Source organism: Arachis ipaensis, chromosome B7 (assembly GCF_059453495.1).
Source record: "Arachis ipaensis isolate K30076 ecotype BB chromosome B7, ASM5945349v1, whole genome shotgun sequence".
Lineage (NCBI taxonomy): Eukaryota > Viridiplantae > Streptophyta > Magnoliopsida > Fabales > Fabaceae > Arachis > Arachis ipaensis.
In genome coordinates, this window is record NC_142442.1 from 49,384,930 (window position 1) to 49,397,739 (window position 12,810).

General features: G+C 35.0%; 1 protein-coding gene across 1 annotated transcript; it reads right to left on the bottom strand.

Moving 5' to 3' along the window:
• Positions 1-2,339: 2,339 nt before the first annotated feature.
• On the bottom strand, positions 2,340-10,914 carry LOC107609440 (DEAD-box ATP-dependent RNA helicase 16). Its single transcript, XM_088493284.1, has 16 exons — positions 10,589-10,914; positions 8,156-8,413; positions 7,756-7,911; positions 7,568-7,657; positions 7,257-7,385; positions 6,810-6,910; positions 6,329-6,443; positions 5,800-5,931; positions 5,327-5,392; positions 4,921-5,094; positions 4,630-4,725; positions 4,307-4,444; positions 3,645-3,727; positions 3,523-3,560; positions 3,210-3,418; positions 2,340-2,619 (listed from the first exon to the last, which is right to left on the bottom strand). Exons 2-16 carry the CDS (start codon positions 8,333-8,335, stop codon positions 2,536-2,538), a joined length of 1,791 nt encoding a protein of 596 aa, XP_088349410.1. The 5' UTR covers positions 8,336-8,413; positions 10,589-10,914; the 3' UTR covers positions 2,340-2,535.
• Between the last annotated feature and the right edge of the window lie 1,896 nt (positions 10,915-12,810).

Consider the following 12,810-nt stretch of genomic DNA (forward strand, 5'->3'; position numbering starts at 1 on the left):
GTATAGGTCAGTGGTAGGTGCCTTACAGTATATGACCCTCACTAAACCAGAAATTGCATTTGCTGTGAACAAAGTTTCACAATTTATGCATCAACCTCAGTTACCACATTGGCTAGGAGTTAAAAGGATACTTAGATACCTTGCTGGCACTATTGATCATGGGATTGTTCTCCGACCATGTACTGACTTAAGGATCTTTGCCTTTGAAGACTCAGACTGGGACAGTGATGTTGATGATCGATGCTCTACCTCTGGTTCATATGTCTTTCTGGGATCCAACATTGTAGCCTGGCCTAGTAGGAAGCAGCGGTCTATGAGTCGATCTAGTGCTGAGGCAGAATTTCAGAGCATTGCAGCTGTAGAAACTGATATTAGATGGCTTCAAAACCTTCTATCCGAATTAATGATATCATGTGCATTTATTCCTACCATTTATTGTGACAATACAAGTGTTGTTCTTCTTACAGCAAATCCAATCCTTCACAATAAGACTAAGCATTTTGACTTGGACCTTCATGTTGTTCGAGAAAGGGTTCAGCAACGTAAACTTCATGTGGTTCATATGTTGGCTTGTGATCAGATTGTTGATGTCCTCACCAAACCATTGTCCGTAAGCTCCTTTACCCGGTTTAGAGACAAATTCAGGGTCTCCTGTAAAAGGACCATGAGTTTGAGAGGGAGGGGGGATGGTATAAGAGATACATCAGTCATATAGAGCTAACTGATTTAACAAACTTCTGTTAGAACTTTCTGTATAAAGCTAACAACTTTGAGACTCTATATAACAGAATATATATACTGCATAATAATGTAATAATTCAATATTCAATAATACTCATTCTCATATTCTTCCACTTTTAGTCACTCTAATCTCTTTCTCTTCAAATCAAGGTCATCATTGTTATCTGATACCTTATATCTCTGTAATTAAATATTATACATCTCAGTTTATAGTTTAATATACATGATATGTATCTATTTGTATAGATGTAGATGTACATTTTTTTCCAAAATATATAAATATCTTTTAACAATTTTTATGAATAAAAATTTGTTCTTGTATAAAATTAAAAAAAAAATCACTCATCCCATAAATTTGATCGGCAAACAAAACAAAACAAAACAAAACCCCCTACTCTTCCTCTCCCCTTTTTCTCTTTCCTACGCTGCCCTGCCATAGAAAGAAAATCTCCATGCCCATCCTTCGCACTTGGATGTCCACTACACAGCATAGCCCAATTAATATCAACCTAGTATTGTCCGAGATCCGATCCAATCCAATTTTCTTTTCTCATTTTGGTTTCTTATTTTTTTTTAACTTAAATTTATCTTACTAATAAAAAATTATTCACTACGTTAACAAAATTACTCACCGACAAGTTAACAATAACTCTCAGACAAAACCTACTGCAGTTGCTCCTCGCAAAAGAGACCGACAAATCAGAATTAGTTGAGTACCTTCATGAATCAACATCAGAGGGACACTTTCCGTATTTCTCAATGGACATGCTCCTCCATCTCATGAAGATGAAGTTGGTGCCATCACCGTAGCAACCCCCATAATACAATGCCAATTAATCATATATAATTTCACTAGATTGATAACAAAAAGACCAACTTAATTTATAGTTATAAAACTCGAGGAATAAACTCAACATATTCAAAGTTTAATAACCTAATTATCGAATAAGAATTCAGATACCAAATTAAACCTTATTTAACAAGAATCAAGGGAACTTTGGCATTGACATCAAAAGGCAACGCAAAAAGTGAAAATACTATCATTCTTGCAATCAGATAGATCTAAGGTTTAACCTCTAGTACCGCTTCTTTCTATCCCCTAACCCCAATCCCACTCCTACCCCACTGGTTCTCATCTCAAAGGGAACCATGGTTATCTCCTCTTATTCATTGTTGTCGGCACATAAAGCTACAAAAAGAATGCAGCATAGTTAATAAATCAGAATCCATGCTCATTACTAAACTTATTGAAGAGATAATAGAACCAAGATAGATCATAAGAAGAATTAGACCAAAAATTAAGATATATAAAGAGAAAATAAGATTTCCACTGTAAAAAAGCAAATGAAAGGCTTTCATAACAATTCTCATAGAATCAAGAATGAACTGTTCAATAATAGATGAATTGGATCTACTTGGAGACTTAAAAATCCTAAAGTGTACAAGAGAAATATCGAGATAGAAGCAAAAACTTGACGTGAATCGACAACCAAAAGTCATCCATCGAAATGCTCATGTTGCATTAATGCATCTAAATCTAATATGTCGGCTTCTTTGCTGTCTAATAGAAATGCACAAGTTAAAAGTCCTACAAGTTGTTTAGTGTAAAACGCTTAAATAACGCATTGATGTTTTGTTTTTGGTATAATATTTGCTTCAATGTTGCCTTTTCCTATCAGTCAATGAAATGAATCGTCTAAATCAAATCTTTTGGCTTTAGATTGAATTTCACGACAATTACAATACTATTTAGAACCAAAATTACAACAAAATTGTGGAGCCTGCTACAAGACTCTAGAATAAATCAGTCAGTCTTTTGTGCTTATGTCTACCACCGCTATTGTTGTGGCTTCCACCTTTGTGCGATCTTTTTGATACCTAAAAAGACAGATATTTAAATAAAATATCATATTGGACAAAGAAATAACAACTAAAAAAAAAAAACTTCGCACAATTGAAATTTATCCTGAGATCTACCAAGTATTATATTGACATTAACACAAACAAATCCATACAAGATCTAACGGCTCTAGTGGTTGTGTTCATTTTCTAATTAACCTGTAAGCCTCAATGATTTGACCAAATTTTCAACTAAGTACATATAGTTTTAAATTTTTTTAAATAAGTCTTAAGATTTGCCAAGATCCGGTAATCAAGTCCTTAGAATATCCTAACATTACAAAATCTTTCCAAATTTTATATAATTACTAATACGTCCCCATCCAATAGTGTCGGCTCAAGGTTCAAGGCTCAAGCATATTAAAATTTATTCACCCCAAACAACAAAACTGTCGTTGCACCAAACACTACAAAAATTTATCTTTAAAGCGTCTTCCTCTTTTTTATTTTTTCTTTTTTTCCCCTGTTTCTCCCTCCTCTCCCCATTGCACTCTCTCCCACTGTCCGAGATAGAAAATGAACACAAATTAGGAAAGAGGTAAGATCCATGGGAGGTAAAGTTATCATACCGCAGCAGAGATAGCCTTCAGAGGGTCTCCACCTGTTTTTGGTTTTTTCTTGAATCCCTTGCGATGATTATTATTTCCCATTGCATCACTTGCAAGCTTGACCATTTTCCTTGCCTCCTGGGTGGTCTTGTCTAATAGGTAGTTAGGCACATCACGCAGGTGCGAAGGAGGTGCATTCTTGCTTAAAACTTTGTCATGTTTCAACAGATCTGCTCAACCCCAAATACAATTTGAAACCTTAATATTTAACTTCTTCAGATATAAATGTAAAAGTGCCCATCTCAGGCACAAGAAAACCAATTAGTTTCATTACCTAAGTCTCTTGGATTACTTTCAAAGTGGGCCTTCAACCTAAATTAGAAAAGCAAACAAACGTATTAGAAAGATAACACAGCTAGAATCACAAGCATGCCACATCCAATATCAGGTACTCACTTTTCAGAGTTTAGAATTTCATTCCGCAAATCCTGAGCACGTGATTCTCGCACAGCAATTTTAGTTACGCTCTTCCCAATGTCCTGCAACATTATGATAAACATATTATCTAAAAAAGCAACTATGATTTCCAAATATAATTAGGAATGCCATGCATATACACTTAAAATCAGAGAAAAGAACAGGAAGATTTTTTTTCTAAATCTTTCTAATGCCGTGAATATACCATGACATGCATATACACTAAATCTTCAAGTAAAAGAAAAATAGAAATGGCGGAAAGACACACCGGGCTTGTCAATCAATATTCTCAAGCTTAAGATACAAATGAAACGACAAGCACACAACGATTTTTCTAAATTTAGTCACAAACTCTACCAGGAAGGGGAACCTTGGAACAACAATTATTGGGAGCAGTCCCTGATGCCTTTAGGTGCAGCCATTCTCTGGAACGTGCACTGGGCTGCCCTTTTTCTTAAAGTCACAAACTATGTAACAAATTAAATAAGTAATTCCATTTTTAAACTAGATTTTAAATCAAAATGAAGTAGAAAATATATCATGTCACTCAAAGACTAACTACTTGAAGCATTAATGAATTGCTATGGTTGTTTACAAGTTTTTTCTTCAAGAGTAAAGGAAAATAGGAAATGATAAATCACCTCAGCCCTATACCGCAAAGATTCAACTGCATTCTTGGTGAGGAAAGGAAACTCCACAATTGTGTTTGAGCCCTTGTTTTCATCATCACCAACAAAAGCTTTTACTTCTTCCAATGTTTCCATCTCATCTGTTGAAACCTACGAAGAAACAAAGGCATACAGATAAATTAGCCAGGAATGCATAGCTGGTGCACCTTTAATCTTTCTAGTATACCCAGTGGACCAGGACACGAGACGAACAAACAAATCTAATCTGATAAGGATATACGCCTTCGAATTCACTCACTGGAAAAAAGCAGGCTTTATTTGTCGGATAAGCTCACCAGAGAAATAGAAGCACCAGAACTATATGCTCTTCCTGTACGTCCAATTCGATGTACATATCCTGCAACACTTTGAGGCATATCAAAGTTTATAACCTGTCCATCAAGGAGGGAAAAAATTAACAACTAATAGTTCAGTATACAGAGCATTTTCCCCATGGAATGCAGACATAATCACAAGATTAAATTTACAATTGTGTAACTCTTTCTAAAATGGCATAGCAGAGCAACAATGTCAAACATGTAATAGATAGCTGCATGACAAATACACAGAAAGGAGGAGTTGATTACCGTGAATACATTTTTGAAATCAATTCCCCTTACTACTCCAAATTCAGAATCGAGTTTAAGTTTATGTTTCCTAGACTTTCGTGATCCTTTGCCTTCTTTAGGTGCTTCATCCTTCTCCTTCGACTGACTGACATCAGTTGCAATAAGATAATCAAACAGACCAGCATTGAACTCCTGATAAATTCAGATATATCAAAATCATGAGAAACAATATAAACCCACAAATAATAATAAAACCCACATCTTAAGAAAACATATATTTATTAAGTTCTAATTCTTCACTTGGAAGAAAAAGCCTTAGTGCTATGTTAAGTGCCAAAAGCCATATGACATATCAGCAATCATTTAAAAATATAAAATAAAATAAACAGAAAAAGGAGGAAGTAAACTGGATAATATTGCATACCTCAAGAATATGAAGTCGGGAATTCTGTGGCAACTCAGCATTTAAAACAGCAGACTTAATCCCAAACTAGAAAAAAACATGGGAAAAATTAGATAGAGGAAGCAATGATGACAACAAAATAATCCCAACTCAAGTCTAAATGTTTAGGGTTTAGACCACGAGCATTGGTGCAGAGGAATTTTTTAATGAGGTCGAGAAGCAAGAGATAGAACAATAACAGTTACAAACTCCATCAAGATACTACAGGTTGATTTAAACTTTAATCCAAAACATTTTGATAAAAAATGAAAGAAGGAATAAGTGAGACAAGAATTTTATTCATTATCCATTATACTGACACTGTACAAAAGTCAATGCAAGTCTAATACAATATTATGTATATGTGCTAACATTCGTGTATGACATGCATGATGTAACTAACATAAAATTAGTTGGATTCAATTCATTGAATGCATAAGAACAACTGTGTATACCTTTTCTAGGAACAATTTCAATCTGAAACTCATGTCTATGTCATTAGTGAATATCAGAACTTTCTTTTGCACTAACTCCAACTTCAAAACAGCAAGGGTGTAGAGCAATTTATCATTGGCAGGGCACAAGATCTGAGAAAAAGATATTTGATGAAAAATGTTAAAGGATTATTAACTCCAAAGTAATAATATTGAATCAGGAATCACCTGCAGAAAGGAAAACATATTTAAAAATATATTTAAGCACCCTCCACGGAGGTGACATGTAAGATAATAAAAAAAAATGATAACAAGCCTAACATTTTTCCCAAGTGCGAATGGATCAAATTACGATTTTATTTTCAAGGACTAAAACTCTTCACACCCCAAATCAAATAAATATATAAACATAAAAGATCATCCCCATTTCTAGAGTGTACACAGATGTGAGTGAATATGTGATGCAATATTGTTGCAGATGCACAAAAGAATTAACATAATCCCAACTACTTCATAATACCAAAGATATGAGAAGAAAGTAATGTCTCACCCAGAACTGCTGAACATTTTTTGGGATGACGTCATCCTTATTATTTCCCACTTCAGGCAAAGTCAAAATGAATGGATTGTGTAGAATCAACTTCTTTAGTTTGTCAACATCAGTACTGCATGAGTCAATAGTACGTCTCAAACAAATCAATATAATTGAATAGACCTTAAACCATAGACATATGCAATGTAAGATCAGTCCTAGAATAAAGTCATGGAATGATCAATGATCTTAAACAACAAAACACTTGCCAACAAAATTTTATTGAGCCAATTTTGCTATAGTAATCAAGGTGTTTACAAAAGTGCAAGAATTTAACTACCTGTTTTCAGTCACCTATTATCTAATATAATGAAACAAGATTCAAGCACAACAAAAACAGAATTGAAGAATGAGAGATGTACATGCTCATGATAATTAAATAATTGAGCAAAACAAGCATGACAAGTGGCAGAAACACTGATGATGCAAAATAACACACCTTGATGTTGCGGACATAAGAAGACACTGGCAACTTCTGGGTACATGAGGCGTAAAAGATTTTATATCATTTTCATATCCATATGATAATAGAAGATCTGCCTGGAAGCACAAGAATTGAGAATATCACTCATTAGATGCAAAAATGAGTAGCACAATCAAGGGTTATTCATCTTTAACTTGGATTAGAATGATATTTCCAGTATTTGGAAATTGAAAGTTGATAAGAACCATGGAAACCAAAAAAAAAAGTATCTAGTCATCTAATCAAGTTATTCTTGTCAACACATAGCAGGTCAGATTTTGCAAAATGCAATCGAAGTCCAGTGTGAACATAAAGTACTCGATATGAAGAAAGAAACCGACAGCTGTCCTAGAAAATGTTCAACTAAGAATAAAATGTAGACAACTAGATACTATACAAACAATATGCTACATCTGATTTCACCTCATCAAGAATTAGAGTTTCAAGCGTAGCATTAATGGAAGCTGGTTGAAGTACACCATCAAACAAGCACTTTGCTAGGCAAGCAGGTGTGGATATCAAAATATCAGGAGGTCCAGTCAGAGCTGCACGCTGCAAACCCAATGCAGAACAAAGATAGCAATAAGATTTACGCAGCATGCACTACGAACTAACAATTACAAACAAAATAATAAAATTTCCACACATCATGGCATCACATACAAATAAAAATTGGCTCCGAAAACTAGTGATAATGAAGAAACAATAACAAAAAAGAAGGCATGGTAACTAACCAGATCAGAAGCTTGCATATTGCTATTCAATTGGGCGACTTTCAGTTGAACTCGGCATAACTCAATGAGTGACACAACCTCTGTGTAGACCTGAAATCACAATCCAATTGAAACATATTAGCAAAGTAGAACGAAAAAGGAAAACACACACAAAGAGAACATCTTTAACAAAGCTAAAGAAAACCAACCTGTTGACACAGCTCGCGAGTCGGAACAAGAACAAAAGCATTGGGTGCCTGCTTCTTGTGATCAACATTAGCGAATAGTTTCTGTAGCATGGGGAGAAGGTAAGCAAACGTCTTCCCAGAACCTGTCTTCGCACGAGCAACCACATCCTTACCTTCCTAAAAAAACAAATGAACTAGTGAGCTTCCCTAATTGGAGACCCTACATTGCAGAATGCACAGAATCTCGTAAAACCTAACCAACTTCTAACTAACTTAACCAACCAACCAACCAGCTATATCGAAACTCGGCAAAACAGAAAGTCGTTGCCACTGACAATAATATCTAATCTTGTAACTAATAACTGACTAACTAACTAACTGGCTAACTAACAATTAGAAGTAAGGGGGGCTAGAGAGTGACCAGAATGAGTGGAATAGCGACTCTCTGAATTGGTGTGGGCTTGTCGATTCCTTTCTTGAGCAAGGCACGAATGAGACGAGCGTCCACACCGAGCTCCTCGAAGCTCTTATCGTCGCTTGCGTCTTCTTCATATCGCTGCACCGTTTCTTTCAATATGTTTTTGGTTGTTGTCGCCGCCATCACAGACACCACAATTCGGGAATGCAGGTTGCACTAATGGCAGCACCCTAGCCTTATAGTTGACGGCGAACCCTTAAACTAATAAATAACAATAAGGCATAGTTACGACGGGGTCACCGATTCACTGGTTCAACCGGTGGGTTATTAGTTGAATCGGCTGACTTAATCACAATTAAATATAAATACAAAATTACAAAAAATAAGCTTAAAGTTAAAAATTCAAAATGTCTTTATAAACACATTAATAATTCTTAAACATAACTAAGCAAAAATAGAAAATATACTAGTCAATAGTACAAAAATACTTTCTCCATTTAAATGTAGAGAGCAAAACATAACACAATAAGTAAATCAAATGTATCAAGACAAATTGGAATAATTAACAAACTAATTAAAAACTAAATTTAACTAATTATACCAACTCAATATTGCCTATGTAAGAATCAAATGAATCAATACTAAGAATCAAATCTATTCTTACAGCAACAAATCCGACTCATTGATAATTTCATCAACAAATTCAACCATGATAATTTTCAGCAACAAAAAATTTAGCTCCAAAGATGATTTACAGCAACAAAAAGTTTAGCTAAGTGATTATTTCAGCAAGACAGCTACAAATTCAAGGTTCAGTGATGATAATTGGCAATAAATTCAACTCAGTGATGATTTTCATCAACCAAAAAATTAGCTCAGTGATATTTTCAGCAACAAATTCAACTTAAAACAACAAATTCAACAAATCCAAGTTCACTCATGATTTACAGCAACATTTAGATCAGCAACAAGGCAAATTAATTAATCAGCAATTCAGCAACATCTCAAAATACCAAGGTTTTGAGAACCAGACCGGTCATCGAATTGCTCTAATCACTGGTTCACTGATTTATTGGTCCAACCGGTCTAACCGTAGTTCAGCCGAAAAAACTATTTTAAAATAAAATAATAAATAAATTATAAATAAACATCCTAAATATAATTATAGTCTATATAAATCTAAAAATAATTTTCAAATTTTAAAACACTACATGAATACCCCTCTTTTCAACTCTTGGTGGCTTAAATTTCTTGCAGTGGTTTCTATAAATTCATTGACTAGAAGATAAATAATCAACCATGTATATCAAAGTGTGTGGTTTTGGGTGTAGCTAACTCAACCCACTTTTTGTTTCATGACAACACTGTCATTCAAACAACAATATTTCTTTCGTCTCTTTCCTAATGCAAGGAATAAAAAAAGATCAAACAAATTGAACCAACCTTGTACATATTAATGCTGAATCCATCTCCTTAATATTACAAATAATAGGAATTCATCGCATAAATACATTAATATTACAAAATATACTAATATACTTGACAAATAGGTAAAACATGACACAAGAGTGCCTTTTGATCTATTTTAGAATACCTCAAGCAACCTGTAGAGATGAATTAATAGCATAGAAATAGATAAGAAGACAACACTGAAGGTTAAAATAATCATTGAATACAATGCAAAGCTACTTATTCATTGAGATCTCACATTATACAAGCAACTTTCATGACTTAAGTTTGCACATTTTCAACAAACAATGTAATCAATGTTATTTTTTTCTTTTACAATGATATGTGCAAGTCACTTATAGTACAAAACTACAAACTAACTAGAAATATATATGAGCCTGGATGCATGATTATATAGTGTAGTGAGGTGAACATTTTGTCTCTGTTGTTAACATGAGATTATGCAATGCTCCCCCTGTGGATTTGTCTCCAAGAAACATTATAATATTCATGAATTCACAAACTGTTTACTCTAGGAAACCAGAGAGCATACTTACTGGACCAAGCAAGTAATGCTTAACTAAAACTGTGAGACCTAACTGAATATAAAGTAATTACAAGCATGTGACATGGCAAAATAATGCGAAATGGGCAATGCCCAGAACTGGCCAATTCAAAGCACATTAACAACTGACTAAAAAAATTTAACAAATAATCATTAATGATTTCAACAAAAACACCAAGCAGCAGCAGCAACACAGCAGAGCCACAAAACACACAACAGCACACCCAGAACCCACAGTAGCTCAACAGAGCCATAAAACACACAACAACACACCCATAACCCATAACCCACAGCAGCACACCAAAGCCAGAGCAAATCAATGATTTGAACAAAAACACAAAATCCTATAATCATTCAATGATTTGTTAATTTCTAAACACAGAGTCAGGGAATAAAACAAAAAATGAAGAACAAGTGCGCACCAAAGCCACACGACGAGCCCACGGAAGGCGACGAAGCAAGCGGATCCCACGTGTTGCTTCTGCTGCCGCGACGAGGAGCCTAGGGACGAGACTCGAGTGAGACGATGAGGAAAGCCGCGAGACGCCGGCGAGTGTGACTGAGACGAGACTTGAGTGAGACTGAATGTAGAGGGCTAGGCAATAAGAAAGACGAGAGAGTTTGAGTCTCAGAATTAGAGGTGGCAAGCGGGGAAGCCCGCCCCGCCTAGTGAGGCGGTCAAAAAATCCCAGCCCGCCCCGCCTAACGGCGGGCTAGCGGGCTGGCGGGCTACGCCCGCCAAATATCCTCTTTTTTTTTTTTACTTTTAACTATTAAATAATATATATAAAGATATAAAAAAATCTCTTCTATTTTTTACTTTTAACTATTATAATTTTTAAAGGCATAAAAAATCTTATTTTTTATATGTATAAACAATAAAATCTTTGTAATTATAAATATCTAATAAACATAATTATAAACCAAGTTTTCATCCAAAACATAAGTATAAATATTCTCTCCAAAGTGAAATAAACATAATTTAAAACATAATTATAAATATTGTCTCCAAAGTAACATAAACATAATCCAAACCACTCAATTTTTATCTTCATACTCTTGTAAGTTAGGTTGGGGGAAGTTAGGTTTTGGCCAAAAAATTGTAAAAATACCCCCTCACTAAAAAAATACCAAGCCCGGTGGGGAAGCCCGCCCCGCCCCGCCAAAGCCCGCGGTTTAAGCAGTGCGGGTTAGGCGGGTTTTTGCTATTTGGCGGTCCCAATTTTTCAGTCCGGCCCGCCTTTTTTGGCGGGTTACGTGGGATGGCCCGGCGAGTTTAGGCCCGTTTGCCACCCCTACTCAGAATTGAGGGAGATATGAGAGTCTGAGGGTGAGATGAGTTAGAAGAGTTAGGGTTTTGGTGTTTTTTCTTTTTGGTGACGCTAGGGGTTTTGGATTGAAGCTGGTGTAGTGTAGGACGCAGTTTCTTCTCTTTTTGGAAAAAAAAAAAACAAACAAATACCCGATCCGAGTTGTATAAATCGGCCGGGTCACACTTTTTTTTTTCAAAACCCGACAGGTTGACTCAGGTCTCTTCAAGTCTGATGGGAGCACGGTCCAGCGAGTACTCAACTTGGTCAAGTGATCGAGTGAGCGATTTTCCGATCAAATCGGACAAGTTGAGTTGAATTTAATAACAATACAATAATGTGTAGGGTCATCAGTTATATCACCACATCGGCACATCTATGAAAGCTCACATATTTTCTATGAAAATAGGTTTATGTTAATTTTTTTAGTTAAAATTTAAGAATTAAATTAGCAATTTAGAATAGGGATGACAAAACTCTTCGAAGCGCGAAAATCTTCGCAAAGACAGTCTCAAATAGAGATTTGAAGACGAGGAATTTTTTCTGCAAAGATGGGAAGGGGGTCAAAATTTTTCCAAAATAGACGTGGAGACTCAAGTGAAGATCTTCGTCCTGTCTCAACTAATTTCCGAATTATTAAATTTACTTAAATATCTTTAATAATTTTAATAAATTTTTTAGTCATTTCACATATTATATATTGAAAAACCTAACCCTAATTTCAAAAGTGTCTTCTCTTCTTTCCATAATACTAACATTGTATCGTCTCATTCTCCAGTCACCCCAAAAGGCCAGAACTCGCAAATCTCAATATCTCATAGCATCACAATCATACCCCTTACCACTCCTACTCAGTTCATATTGTGTCATCACCCTGTCACTGCCTAATTGTCTTTGATCGCGACGTCATTTCTCCTTTTCACTGCTACGTGACTGTGTCCTTATATGTTTTAATAATGTTTTTTGATTTTTTTTTTCATTATAACTTTCATATAAATGATCAATATAGGAAGATGAAAAATAAATTTCTGTGGAAAATGAAGATCTGCAAAAAAATGAGGATGGGGACAATGTTTTCTCACGACGGAGATTGGAGTGAGGACGAGAAACAAATCTAGGACAGAGATGAAGACAGGAAATGAGAAGATATCCCCACCCTCACCCTGTACCGTTGCCATCTCTAACTTAAAAAGTATTTACACTTCATACTTATTATTTAAAAAAAATTAATGATCTTATATAAGAGTTTTTTGTTTATGAAATAAAAAAAATATATATATCTACCAAAATTAATGATTTTTAACCAACTCTTCCTACTCAACATATAATATACA

Excerpts from the sequence above, each read along its gene's own strand:
- LOC107609440 (XM_088493284.1), bottom strand. The coding sequence starts at position 8,335 with ATGGCGGCGACAACAACCAAAAACATATTGAAAGAAACGGTGCAGCGA. Across the intron at positions 6,911-7,256 it reads AAACTCTAATTCTTGATGAG|GCAGATCTTCTATTATCATA; the intron begins GTGAAATCAGAT and ends TTGTGCTTCCAG. Across the intron at positions 3,419-3,522 it reads AAGTAATCCAAGAGACTTAG|ATCTGTTGAAACATGACAAA; the intron begins GTAATGAAACTA and ends GGGGTTGAGCAG.